This window comes from Tyto alba, unplaced genomic scaffold (assembly GCF_018691265.1).
Source record: "Tyto alba isolate M040663 unplaced genomic scaffold, T.alba_DEE_v4.0 Super-Scaffold_13, whole genome shotgun sequence".
NCBI lineage: Eukaryota > Metazoa > Chordata > Aves > Strigiformes > Tytonidae > Tyto > Tyto alba.
In genome coordinates this window covers 22,655,624-22,668,814 of record NW_024881275.1, presented here as the reverse complement: position 1 = coordinate 22,668,814, position 13,191 = coordinate 22,655,624, and the positions used below count along the sequence as shown (strand labels likewise).

At 40.2% G+C, this 13,191-nt stretch overlaps 1 protein-coding gene across 1 annotated transcript in view; it reads right to left on the bottom strand.

Annotated features, from left to right (window-relative positions):
- Positions 1–5,450: 5,450 nt before the first annotated feature.
- The window catches only part of GRAMD2B (GRAM domain containing 2B), a 33,396-nt gene continuing 25,655 nt past the window's right edge, over positions 5,451–13,191 (bottom strand). Inside the window, exons 10-14 of the mRNA XM_032984078.2 lie at positions 12,956–13,078; positions 12,679–12,766; positions 12,129–12,230; positions 10,231–10,324; positions 5,451–6,685 (exon numbers count right to left, since the gene is read on the bottom strand). Coding sequence (XP_032839969.2) covers positions 6,644–6,685; positions 10,231–10,324; positions 12,129–12,230; positions 12,679–12,766; positions 12,956–13,078 — 449 coding nt within the window. The 3' untranslated portion in view covers positions 5,451–6,643. The remainder of the gene's footprint in view (positions 6,686–10,230; positions 10,325–12,128; positions 12,231–12,678; positions 12,767–12,955; positions 13,079–13,191) is intronic.

The window sequence follows — 13,191 nt, the reverse complement described above, 5'->3', positions numbered from 1 at the left end:
GGTAGCACAAGAAGGGAAATGGAAGCAGAGGATGAGCTATAAGCAGAAGGAGGGAGCAACTAAAGTATGGGAGCTTTCAATAGACAGGTCTGAGCATCCTCTTTCTTTAGTCCTAATCCTAATCCAACTCTTGTGCTTTCATTAGTTCAGTTAGACCCCAAACCATGACTTGTTTTCGTGGGAGGAATTACTGTGATGGTCAGAGTGTGATTTCAGAACCAGAAATGTAGAAGGGACTTAGAAGAGAAGTGTGGAAAATATGTTCCCACAATCAAGAAGTATAAACCTTTCAACTCAACAGCCAACTTCTTTATAGGAATTACCATTGATCAGAGTTTTTAGAAGGCTATTTCCAAATCAGCTAATGTAGATTTTAAAATTTTTTATTTATTTATTTATTTTAAATGTGTGATGTTAGTGGCATTGCTTAGAACTGTATTGTGGGAAAACATAGGAGGACATCTCTTCACGCTAGTATCATAAACCAGTGTCATAAAGCATTTACTTTTCACATGATTGATCTGTGAGGGAAGGTTCATGGTTCATTACATACGTTGTGGAAACAGCTGTTAGTACAGGCTGACTTTCTTCCCACCTTGCCCCTGCTCCAGAATGCAGCCACGTGTGCACATTGACACGATAGCAAGGATTCAGAGCTATATTTTGCCCTGCGTGCTGGGTCCAGCATATAAGGTTGTAATTAAGTTACTCATTACCTTTTCTTCTTGGAAGGAGCCCTTATCTATCTATCTGTAGATAGTAGGAAGAGCTGTTTTTTAAATTTGTATTTGACAGCGCATTGGAATGATTTTCCTTTAAGCTCCTGCTAAGCACTGCTAAAATGCCTACTCAGTGGAAAATTACCTTATCAATACCATTAAGTGAGAACAGCAGTTGAAGAGGCCTTTATTGTACAATCCAAACTACCTGCATTGCCAAAGACTAATGAATCCTTGTTATGAAGTTTAATATAGAAAGTCACACCTACAGAATAAGATGCATCATGACATGAGCTTGCTGTTAGTCATGTAAAGCCTGGGAAAAGATACCTTTTCAACTTTAAGAACAAAATGAACTTTTAAGCAGTATCCAAATGAACTCAGTACAGAAATTGGCAAGGCAAAAAGGTCACACACACAATAAAATACACTGGCACAGGCTCCACACACAATGAACAAAAGGAAAGAAAAATGGGGGTGGGGAAAGAGCTATTTAGACTGAATTCAGAGGCTGGCAGCTAGCAAGCCAAGAAAGTATGAAATATATACAGAGGGCAGCAATTTCTGAGATACTTTCTTCAAGGAGCTAACCCTCAAGTTTTTTGGCACGGGCGTCTACTCAGTAAACAGACATTCAACTCAGGGTGGTTACTGCTTCCAACAACAGTTACACTCTTAGCAAGGTGCCTGGACCTTTCAGGAGAGAGAAGATTTTTGGCACAAGTACTGCTCATTGTGGGGAAAAAAGGTAAAGTGATTAATGCAAAGCATTTATAACTTCAGTAGGGGATAGCTGGAATATTCTTATACTTTCTGTATTAGAAACACAAACTTGTGGAAGGCTTCACTAACACATTATTGCCTTGAATTCCTGCTCAAAGTCTGCTTGCTGAGACCTGACCACTTGTTTGTAAACTATAGTAAATACGATACCAGCTATGGAAGAAAGAGAAAAGCTTCTGATCATTCTGTCAATCCTGCGAGTATCCTCTCAGAGCACTTTTCTAATCAGCTCCTTCCTGGGATCATCCCCTTTGAGCATCTTACCAATAGCAGGTGTAGACAGGGGCTTCTAACCACAGTGCTGTAAGGATGTAGGCCTAGTCACCCAAATCATTTTAGATTTAATATAAACTGAGTAGGCATAGTATTGCTGGCCAGTTTGACTAAATGGAAACTTGTGGCTCGTTAGAAGCCACCAGAAGGAAAACCAGAAGGCCTAAAACCCAGCTACGTATGTGTCAGTGAAAAGCCTGTATTTCAGATGGGAATGGTTACAGGTATGATATAATTGTGTAAAGCTCAGGAAATAAACTCTCCTAAGTGCTTCTGAGTTAGTGCATATAGTGTACATTGTTTTATTATATGCATTTGACTGATGTTTTGTTAAAAAACAGGAAGGCTACTGATAAACAGGGGATGACTTAAGAGACAATGAAATTAAATTTACTGGCATATATTTTGTTGTGGCTGTTCATTGAACAACAGGCCATGATGAAGCTCTACAATTATAAAATTGTATTACACTGATTACCCAAGAAAGCAAGAAAACCCATCCCTTTTGTAAAGTCTCATTACATGCAACCATGTTTAGAAGAAAGCTCCACTGGGTTCAAACCATAAACCTAGCAGTGTCAAATAAGGTTAGTCAATTTTCCCTCTTGAGCAAATTTGCATGTCAGACTCAGATAGTCTCACCAGGCAAACTGAAAGCAGGTGCTGGCAAAATCCTTTCTAACATCATTATTCCTCTGGTGTTTACAGAAGCATACACATAGGCACTGAGCACAAAAGGAACTGTTCGCTCGTTTTTCTGTCTAAATAGCCAGCTTTTTTGTGATCTTTATTGCACGTCACACCTGCTCTGTAAATGCAAAACCTCCTATGTTCCTGCGAGTAACACCTCACTAGCAGCTGCAGCTGAACCAGCCGAGCAATGGCCCGCAAAGTCCTGGATAACGCCAACCTGGAGATTTATTTAGCGTTTGTCAGCTGACTATTAGCTGGAAATTTGGAAATTAAAGTGCAGGCATAGCAGGAAGCAGATAGCATTACTACACACCTACATGAAACTTCAGATGAAAGCATCGATAGTATTAAATTCAAACACATGTACACACACAGAAAACTGTTCATCTTTTCTGCAAATGCTAATGGCAGTTACTACCTTTCATGTCTGCTGAGAGGGGACTTTATAATCTTAAGAGTGCTAGCTGCATCCTTCACACCAACAGTATCGTAAACGTGATACTGTTTACTGTAAACGTAAACGTAATACTGGCTCAAACGTAATACTGTAAACGTGATACTGGCTCAAGCCAGTTCAGGCAACTCATTTGCCAGAAAACTAATTCAACAACCTGCCAATCCAACCAGCTTCACCCTTTCTGCTGTCGGTGAAAATGCACAACAAAATAACAACTGGGAAGATGGAAGAGGGGAGAAATGGAAGACTTCCTCCTGACACCAGCCTGAAGATAGATGAATTCCAAAACATCAGAAAATCATGCCTATAATATACTTCCATGTTCCTGGTGCATGTGTCGTCGTTGTCCCTGCCCCACCCCCGACTATTAGTTACTTGGTACACATTCATACCTGTGAGGTGGAAAAAACCACTTTAAATTACTCTCCCCAGGCCATGATGTAGGGACTCCATTTGCTGGACATTGGCAGAATGTACATGGAAAGGTCAGGTCTTCCCTATGGCTCTTGACCACAAGCACTAAATTATCATGGGATTTTCCTCAAAATTAATTTTCTGAGAAAGAAAATCAAGCAGTTGTTTGTTTTTTTTTTTTTTTTTTTTGTTTTTTTTTTTTTTTTTTTTGTTTTTTTTTTGTTTATTGTTTTTGTTTTTTCTCCCTTGGAATAAGTGCTCACGTGAACCAAAGAAGGCTGGGCTAAGATTGTTAAGAAAGAATAGTTGGGTCACCCACTACAGTTAGAGAAAATATTAGTGATGTGCCCCTGTTGCCTTCCATACATCTGCTGTTTCAAAGCATCTTGCCAGAACCCGGTTCTAGGTCCTTCATAGCTGGTGGAACCCAGCTGTTTTTCCAGCTTCTGTGCTGTGAGGGACAAGAGACAGACAAAAATGGAAAAACAAAACCAAAAGAAATCAGAAAATCTGCTTTTAAAATGGGATTTCCAGGCAGCCAATGCATCAAATTGTAAGTGATAAAATTAGCACCATGTGCTAAACGTTTGGTGTAGATTTCTGAATTACCCGAAGCTGCACATTTTCCCCACATAGTACTTTGCCTTTGCCAAACAGCAAAACCCCGCCTCGTGGCCTTTGTTTGCACTGTCTCCCACGGATGCTGGGAGGAGAAGTCCCCTCACTCTTTGCCTGACTCTCACCCTCACAGGAAGCAGCTCTTCCCTTCTCATCACTGCTGTTAGTACTTCCATCCTAAACAGGATTAGGGAAAACCCCTCCTCTTCAGTCACAAGATTGAATGACAGGGTCAAAACCACTCCACTCACACTTCTAAACTTTGCCCCCCCCAGGGTCTTGCATGAGCTCTGTCTCCCAGTTTGGAAGTACTGCAGCACTATGCACTGCCCAACTGCGCAGACTTCTCAACAGTATGACATACTCGAGACATCTTCCTCCTCCTCCTCCCTCTAGGAAAAGGAGTGACAGCACCAACCGAATAGCAAAGAGGTGGCCACACTGACTTGCATCAGTGAGTTGATGTGACCAGAGACTTCCAAGCACTTTCTTTGGAGTGCAATTTGCTTACACCTTCATCATGACTCGCCTCCCCTAGCATGTTGCCACAATAGGCTAAAGGGCATGCATTCACCTCTGATTACTCATTCACTCTGGCAATTATTTTGTTCACTTATGGCTAATGACAAGGGTAAGCCTGCCTGCTCTTCACCAGGCACGTGTCAGATACTCTCTTCCCTTTCTTTTCCTATAGCAAAGCATATCCTTGCTGATGTAATGGAGTGACAGGCTAACTCAGTTCAGCTGCTGGATATAATCAAGTTTCCTTAAAGTTCCTTTGATAAAGGCAACTCGTGGCATCAATTTTTCAACCATAAACAGAACTATAGACTTCTGTTACTGATACAGAATTAAAGGGAGGGAAGTGGAGAAGGGAGAGGATGAGGGCAAAGTCCAAAACACAGCATAAGCTATGTCACTGTGGAAGAACAAAGTAGGGACAAGGATAGAAAAACAAGAGAAAAATAACTTATTTTCAGTTTTCTTATGAAACTAAGTATTTCAATAATCTCATGATAGCTGAGGAAGGAAAGGCAGAGGCTGCAATAGGGAGAACAGTCAAATCTCACACATTCCTGACAGACTATGCTGATGGAATCTTGAGCCAGGCAGGCAAATTAGAGCACACAGGGCTCTCTAAACTGCCTCAACATCACAGTTCTCATCCAATATCCTTCAAGGATGAATCGCTTGAGAAAACTAATAAAATTTCCTGAAAACTGTGGGTGTCAAATTTGCTCCTACTGTTTTGTCACTGCAGTCTGGGAAGACCTTGAGTACAGCTGAGTAAGAAGAAGCACATCAGCAGGGTACAGTTCCAAACCCTTTGTGTTGGGCACTGGGGGTTAGCACAGAGATTGTACTGTGAGGTATGAGCCTTGTGATCATGAGTATCACATTCGACTAAAACTAACGGATGGAACTGAGTTCATCCAAATTATAGTACTGAGTTGCTTGTTTTAAAAAAGTTTATTTAAACAAAGTAGGTACATTTCACAGAAATGGTTATAAAATGCATAGCATATTATAAACAATACTGTTACTTTACAGATACTAGTTGTTATTATCCTAAATATTGCTTTTTAAAAACTAACCAGCCTGCTTAGTGAATCAGAAAGCTAAAAATCCCCAGTTATCCCATCTTAGGCACTGTGAAAAAAAAAATAGTATGATGTAACAAAGCAGGTGTGCACTTTTTCTTTCACCCTACTGATTGTTTTGCTGCATCATTAATTCACCAGTTCCTATTATGTGGAAATATCCGGTCCCTGCAGTCACCAAGACTAGATTTCCATCAAGTGGAGCACAAATTGCACTTGTTCATCCAACCAAAAGCCCATGCAACTCGAAGGAAAGCTGACTGCGAGTCTTCACAGCATTTAACTTAATGGACCAAGACTGTACGAGTGGACAAAAAAACCTAGCAGTTTTTCTAAGTTGCGCAGATGTGTCACACACATACTGCTATTTGTAAGCAACTTGATTGTAAGTTGGCAAGTCCATACATATTTCAAGCTTGACTTCAATGGAGTCTGAATGCCCAGTAGAAACAGACCTTACCCTCAGCAGTGATGCAATGCCACAGAAAGTGGAATTGAACCTTTTCACAGCACCTGAGGACTGAGAACACCTCACACATTCAGAACTTCACATAACAAAATCCAGAGGTGTCTGTTTTCTGATCTTTGGGTTGCCAGGGCACAAAGAAGTAAAAATGAAGAGCATAGCACCGATCCATAACCATAGCTGAGACAGATACCAGCTCATTCACACAACACTTCAGCATGAGTCATGACTGAAATTCTTCCCGTTTACACTTCTATGACAATAGGCAGAAAGCAAATGCTGATGCAACAAGAGTTGCGCCACGTTTGCACTGGTGTAAGCAAATCTAGAAACAAGCAAGCTATAAAATCCATTACTTCACACACAATAGAGAAGGAAAAATCCCCTTATTTTCAAAACATATAGATACATGTAGATCAAAACATACATGTCTTTAAAACATATAGATACATGCTCAAGAATAAACTCACTTTCTGCATTATGATATGAGCTTTACAGTAGTTTAAGTTTGGCTTGGACTGAAAATAAAGAAGCTTGAACTCTGGCCAGCAGAGCTCCTTTGGAACTGTTTGTCAAGAGTGAAGAATGAGGTTTGAAGCAGTCCAAGAACATCGATGTTTCATTCACTGTCTTCAAGTAGTTTTTGTAAGTTGTTCTGTATCTTAGAAAAAGAGAGGAAAATAACTGGGAGGCAGGAAGCATTACACTGCATTAAAAAAACACAGACAAACCATATTCTTCAATATACTCTCTGTGTGCACATTAATTCTGTCACAACTATTCGTACCAATGGTATTTATGTTAAACTCTTCCTGCACTAGAGGTCAAAGGAAACATCTGGATACAATCAGCCAGCAGCACACCTAGCTTTCATATTATGAGTATCTCCTGCAATTTCCTCCTACAGATTCTCTCCTTCATTATGTATGAGAAAATAAGATTGAAAAAAAACTAGAGCTAGAAAGAAAGGGACAAGAAACACAATTATTTTGAACTTGATCAAAATCCAATAAAAGCCTCAAAGTTGCAGCTCTTAGGTTTGAGTGGATAATTCAAATACTCTTTTTAACATCTTCAGCTACCAGCCAGCTGTGACGTGTGTGCAGAAAAATAAGGTCTTCTGACCGTTAGCAGACATGTCCCATTTGCCAGATTTAGTGTACTGATTGTGGGTTGTCTTCCTTTAGTTACACTGAAGGCAATACCAGCCAGTTGCACCCTCAAGGATGATTTGCGCAGACCTATTTTACACAGCCTATTTATTCACCTTTCATCTCCTTGTCCTTAAAAGCAGACAGAGGGGAACATAGTGGGTCACATCCCCTGGCACATGTGTCCTCTGTATCTTAGTAACTATCAGTCACTGGCTACAGAAGGTTTGGTCACAGGTATTTTCAGGCTTCAATTTGAGAAGCCATTGTACTTCCTGTTCAGAGATATCACTTCTTAATCCTACCTCATTATTTCTATCCCACATGCACACCTTTTTCAAGAGGGGAATTTTGGGGAAAGGAAAACAGTAAGAAAACCGTAAGAAAATTTTATGAGTCACTTAACGCATACACAGGAATTTCCTTTCAACAAGCTACATTATAGTAAGTGAATGAGTAACATTAGGCCACATTTTCCCTCCCTCAATTTAAAACTTTATCCTCTGTTAAAATGCACCATGTCTATCAACCTGGTAAATACACTTAAATGTCAAAGCAAAATTCTGCTAAGCCATGGTAATTCCTTGGCTCCAAATATGAAGTAGAGCTTGTAAATATCACACTGAAAAAGTCAGTGCAAAATACTCTTGTACTGGACTTTTTTTACTGGAGGATAATTTTTAGTTTTTAACCTAGATAATTTCTGTGCTCTGTTTTACAATGCTGCATCCACGCAGGAAGTGAGGGGAGAGATGACAAGTTACACTGGAACTTTATGCTATGTTTTCTGCTGAAGCCAGCTGCAGCCAATTACTAGCACTTTTCACGAAGGCATACTAAACAGTCAAGCAGCTGCAGTGACTTTGCTCAGAGAACAAAAAGCGATTACCAGTTTTGCAGTGCAAGAGTAGGGTCAAACATTCTGTTCTAACCACTGCCCATCAAGACTAGAGAGGACCAGGATGTGGCAATATGCGGCTACAGGCAATATTCATTTATCTTGTATGCAGAGCAGTTGATTGTGTCTTAAGTATTTGGCAAATACAAGGTAAGAGTTTAAGGGCCCAACCCTGTAGACAATAACTGAAAAGAGCACATGACTTAAGGCTTTAATTCAGGACAGAGGGTCACTTCTCTGGGAATAGCTGAATGATCCAACCATCCAGCTGTCTTTTACTGTGTCTCCAAGCACTGACTATGTAAGGGAGTGGGAAAGTGCCTAGCCCTGCTCTAAAGAGCTGGCTGGCTTCCCACTGAAATGAAGTGAGGTCTCCCATGAACCATCTTGCCAGCCTGTCCCAGACAGCTGGAAAACAGTAGCCTCTTAATCCTTAGCAGTAGCCTAATTTGGGTAAAGATTGTATTTGGTAATCATCTGGTAAGCATTTGCCCCTTGTATTCATATTGTTATTATCCAGAGCATACAGAGGGGTTATGCTTACATTACTCTAGACTTCCACAGCCAATGGGGTGGCTGTGATATCTCTTTCTGGCAGCCTTTGTAAAACGTATGCCACACATAATCCCAGCTTCATGCTGTTTGAGAAACTTGCTTTGGGAAAAATAGGTGTTTAAAGACCTTGGCATGCATGCAGTTTTAGAAGCAGAGGCAAAAATATCCCATGTGATTTAAGCACACAGGAATTCAAGTAACTTTTGGTTTTGCTCCACTAATATTTTCTTCATGCTTGGCCAGTGTATGTGTTCCCAACACGTAACATTTCATACACCTACACTAGATGTAGCTGCCCAGGTTTGTCGGCAGGGGCTGCCCCATGCTGCACACAGCCTCTCCAGCAGCCTCCCATGGACCCACCGCGGGGCACAGCTGAGCCCCTCGGCCAAGACGGTGGTGGAGCCTCTGGGAAAGTGCATTTAAGAAAGGGGAAAAACACCAGAGAGAGAAAGGAGGAGAGTAAGAGGGTGAGAAACAGCAGACATCAAGGTCTGAGAAGGAGGTGTGGGGGAGTATGTGCTGTATGGCAGAGAAGATGTCTGTGCTGCAGCCCACAGAAAACCCACTCCAGAGCAAGTGGTAATTTCCCAAAGAATTGAAGCCCTTGGAGGAGCCCATGATGTATGCAGCAGGAGGAAAGCCGGGGGAAGGAGCAACAGAGAGAAAATTATGTATTGACTGTAACCCCCACCAGCCCCACCTGGGGGGCAGGGAGTGGAGTGAGTAGTCAGAAGTGAAGTTGAGCCTGGGAGAGGGGGGAGGAAAGGTGCTGTTCTATTGCTTCTCACTGCCCAAATCTATTTTATCTGGCACTATATTAAACTGATTTCCCCCAGGTTGAGTCTGTTTTGCTTGCCATGGCAGCTGGTAAGCAATTTCCCCACCTTTATCTTGGCCCACGAGCTTTCTCATCCTATCTTTTCCCCCTGCCCTCCTAGGAAATGGAAGTGAAAGGATATCTGGGTGGGTGTCTAACTGCTGGCCAAGGCTAGCCCACTACAACACCTGAAGTGGAAATAAGGTCTGCACACCCACTCTTGTTTTGCATAGATTTCCAATTAAAGTTGGAAAGTATACTTAGTTTCGCAATTAGAGAATGGTAAGAAGGTCAGGTATATGGAATTACACAACTGGTGCAGCAGCATCTGTGTTAGTGAAGCAGGCAGATTCCAGCCACTTCATATGAAGAGGCTGACTACACAAGAAAGTCAGCATAGTTTTTCTTAATTAAAAAAACAGTCAAACAAAAGCCCCAGACAGAAAAGTTCAAACAGTAATAAAGTTTAAATTCAGAATCCTTAGTGTTGATGGACAAAAAAAAAAAATTGAGATCATTACACGAAATAATCATCCCTGAAGTGTCCAGTTTATTAGTACTCCTGGCTGTAGGACTCCGCTCAAGGCAAAACATTTACACATACCAATGCTTGTACTTGGGTTAATTTACAGTCCAAAAACCAGTCCTTTGGCTAGGAAAACATGTCAGCTTCTGGTATCAAATCTGGGGGTAACTTGGCACTTTTCAAAATAACAGACTATATAAATTCAGCAAGAACCTGGTTAGTGTATCAGCATTTGCATTATATTATAGGAAGTTACCTTTTCCAATTTTATAAGATTAGCAGTTAACTCATCACAAAGGGCATCAGCATTAATTTGCAGATGAGATCCCAAACCTTGGCGCACTGGATGTCTGTCAAACAGAATGAAGAAGTGAGCATGACAGAAGTGAAAAAGAGGAAAACAGAACTGCTAAATGTAGATGGGAATACAGTGGTGACATTGTGAGCTGTACTTGTTTACAGAAAGAAAGGTCTAAGTCACTTCTGCACTTTTGACTACATTCTTTATGTGGTCTCATTCTCCAAAAGTTTGGACGGAAAACTTTACAGCTATTTCCACTGGAAATAAGTTGAAAAGTTGTGTATGTTCCATGCCCTGTGACTTAGAGGAAATAAAAAGCTCAACCCCTTGACACTGTAGAAGTGTACATTAGATCCTGCATCTGGTACTATTTGGGATCAAAGCAACAGGAAAACAGGACTCTCTTGTCTAAGAGTGTGCTTCAGAAGAGGGACACAGCATCTTGCTAATAAAACCATGCCAGAATTGGGAAAATGGCTTTTGGTATTTACTATCAGAGGTAGGTTTACCCCTCTCAATGCATTATTGGTAAAATAAAAATGCAAGTCTGTTTAAGATAAAGAACCATTTCCTTCCTAATTTCTTTTTTTATCAAGCACCTGTCTTCTGACATATGCATACAAGTCCTACTGCTTTCCACAAAAGACAGCTGAAAGCAGACATTGTTCAATATGACCACAAGTGCATTGTCATAATGACCTGTTTGTCATAGGTAGGTTATCAAAGAAAGATTAATTAACAAACACATTTATTCAAGAGCTTGCTAGTTTGAAACACTTTGCAGACAGTTCCACCCAGCCTTAGTACAGCTCTGTCTTGAATTTTATTTCCCATCTCTGTTTTTCAGCTAGTGCTTCTCCAGCTGTCAGCATTCCCACTCATGCTGCATATGGCTGCAGGTTTTGCACTGATTACAAATGACTTTTGAAGCCATGTTTTTCAGAGCATCTCAGGAAAAAAAAAAAAAAAATCAGTTATATGAAGGGGAGAAGAGTTAATGCAAAATACATAATGCTGAATAAACTGATTAGTGTTCTTAGCAGTATCCAGTTCACTGCCTTCTGTTTTAAGAGAGGAACAGGAAGCTGATACAACTTACAGTGGCATACTGCTGTGGTGTATGTCCCTGCTCTGCAGCTTGATTTGATGTTTGCATATTTCCTATTCATGCAACGTGGAAATTAAAAAAAAAAAAATAGAAAATACGCATGGGCAGATGACATCCAGAATTCTATACAGAATATGGAACTATCTAGGGAACTATGGCCCCTTTCCCTGCTTCCTCATCAAATACACAAAGAACCTTCCCTTGGTGTGTTTGGATGGGTTTTTTTGGTTTGGTTTGGTGGTGTGCAAAACTTTTTTGTGTTTTTTTTTTTTTTTTTTTTTTTTTTTTTTTTATTTTAGCAAGAGAGAATATCAGTTTCTAAAGAGATTATAGGCAGCCCAAATCTTTTGAAAACATTATACAGGCTAATCAGATGCATTAGCCCAAAGATTATGAAGTACCTTCTGTCAACAGTCTCAACTTCATTTGATTAGCCTAAGAAGTTACACCTTTTCCAGAGAATCATTGCTCTGGAAAGCAAGTGCTCACTTCAGCAGTTTACACTGAAGCTACTCCCAGCTATCTGAAACATTCTCAAGGCAGCACTACACCATGATCTATCACTTTTGTACTAAAAGTCTTAAACAGAAAGCTGTGAGATGAGGCTAGTACAGATATGAGAACTACAGGACACTGAAGTATCACAAGGGCACTACAGTATCACAGCGGTTTCTGCAGAAAACAGATAAGCATGACAGATACTGGAAAAGATTTTAACTCCCCCCAATTTTAGAGCGTATCTTACTCCTTAATATGTGAATCAAAGGATGTGATAGAAATAAGACGTTCCTCCAGGATACTGATTTTGTATCTCATGTAGAAGGTAGAAAATATTAATACACAAACACTGTAAGAGAGAAAAATAAGGTACATCAGTTAATGGAAGCTTTAGAGGTACCTGATAAATTTAATGTTAAAGGCCATTTAAATTGTTACTTGTACATGTTGAATAATAAAAAGTATCATTTTTAGAAACACCTTAGGAATACCCATCAGTGGTATATTCAGAGAGTTACAAAAATCTCAGCTTTGAGTGTGGCTTTGCTAAATGACAGGTAAAATGTACTTGCAAGTAGTTAAACTCTTTTAACATTTCTTGAACCAAAAGACCCTTTGCTTTCAAAAGTAAAAAGCCTGTTATGTTAAGCACGTCCCAGCATTTCTACCTCTGAAAGTATAAAGGGCACAATTCCCAATAATTTCCTTTTTTCAAGTGCATCTTAGATTATATTAATCTATGTAAACATAAGAAAATTCTAATGTTTTGACAATCTTGGTATTAACTGCTAACTTACAGAACTGCGTAAAATATAAGCACATGGTTCAGAGATAAGAGCTTCTGAGACTTCACTTTGTGGAAAAACCTGAAGGCTTCAGAATGGCCTGCGAGGAAAAGAACCAAGGGTTACTTTGATCAGAGCAGACCACAGCACACGGTGTTTTGAAGCACACAACAGATAATATAAACAGAGGGATAAACAAGAAAGAGATCTTCCAAATTATGTGAACTGACATAACTATGCCAACTTATCTCAACTAACTCTAGCTGAAGATCTTCCTTTGACCCCTTACCATTTCGAGGACCGCTTCGGGCTTTTCCGTCGGGTCCACGTTTACCGTGTGCATCTGAACGGACAGATTTTGCCTCAGTCTTGGAAACTTTCAAGTGAGTCTGTGTCTCAACAACATGATAATCTGTGAAAAGCAAGATTTTTAATAAAGCTGAAATATGAAGTCAAAGGAAGCTGTTGGTAGCTCAAGTTAGTCATAGTAGGCAAAAAGGAGGATTTTAAAAGGTGTATTTCTGA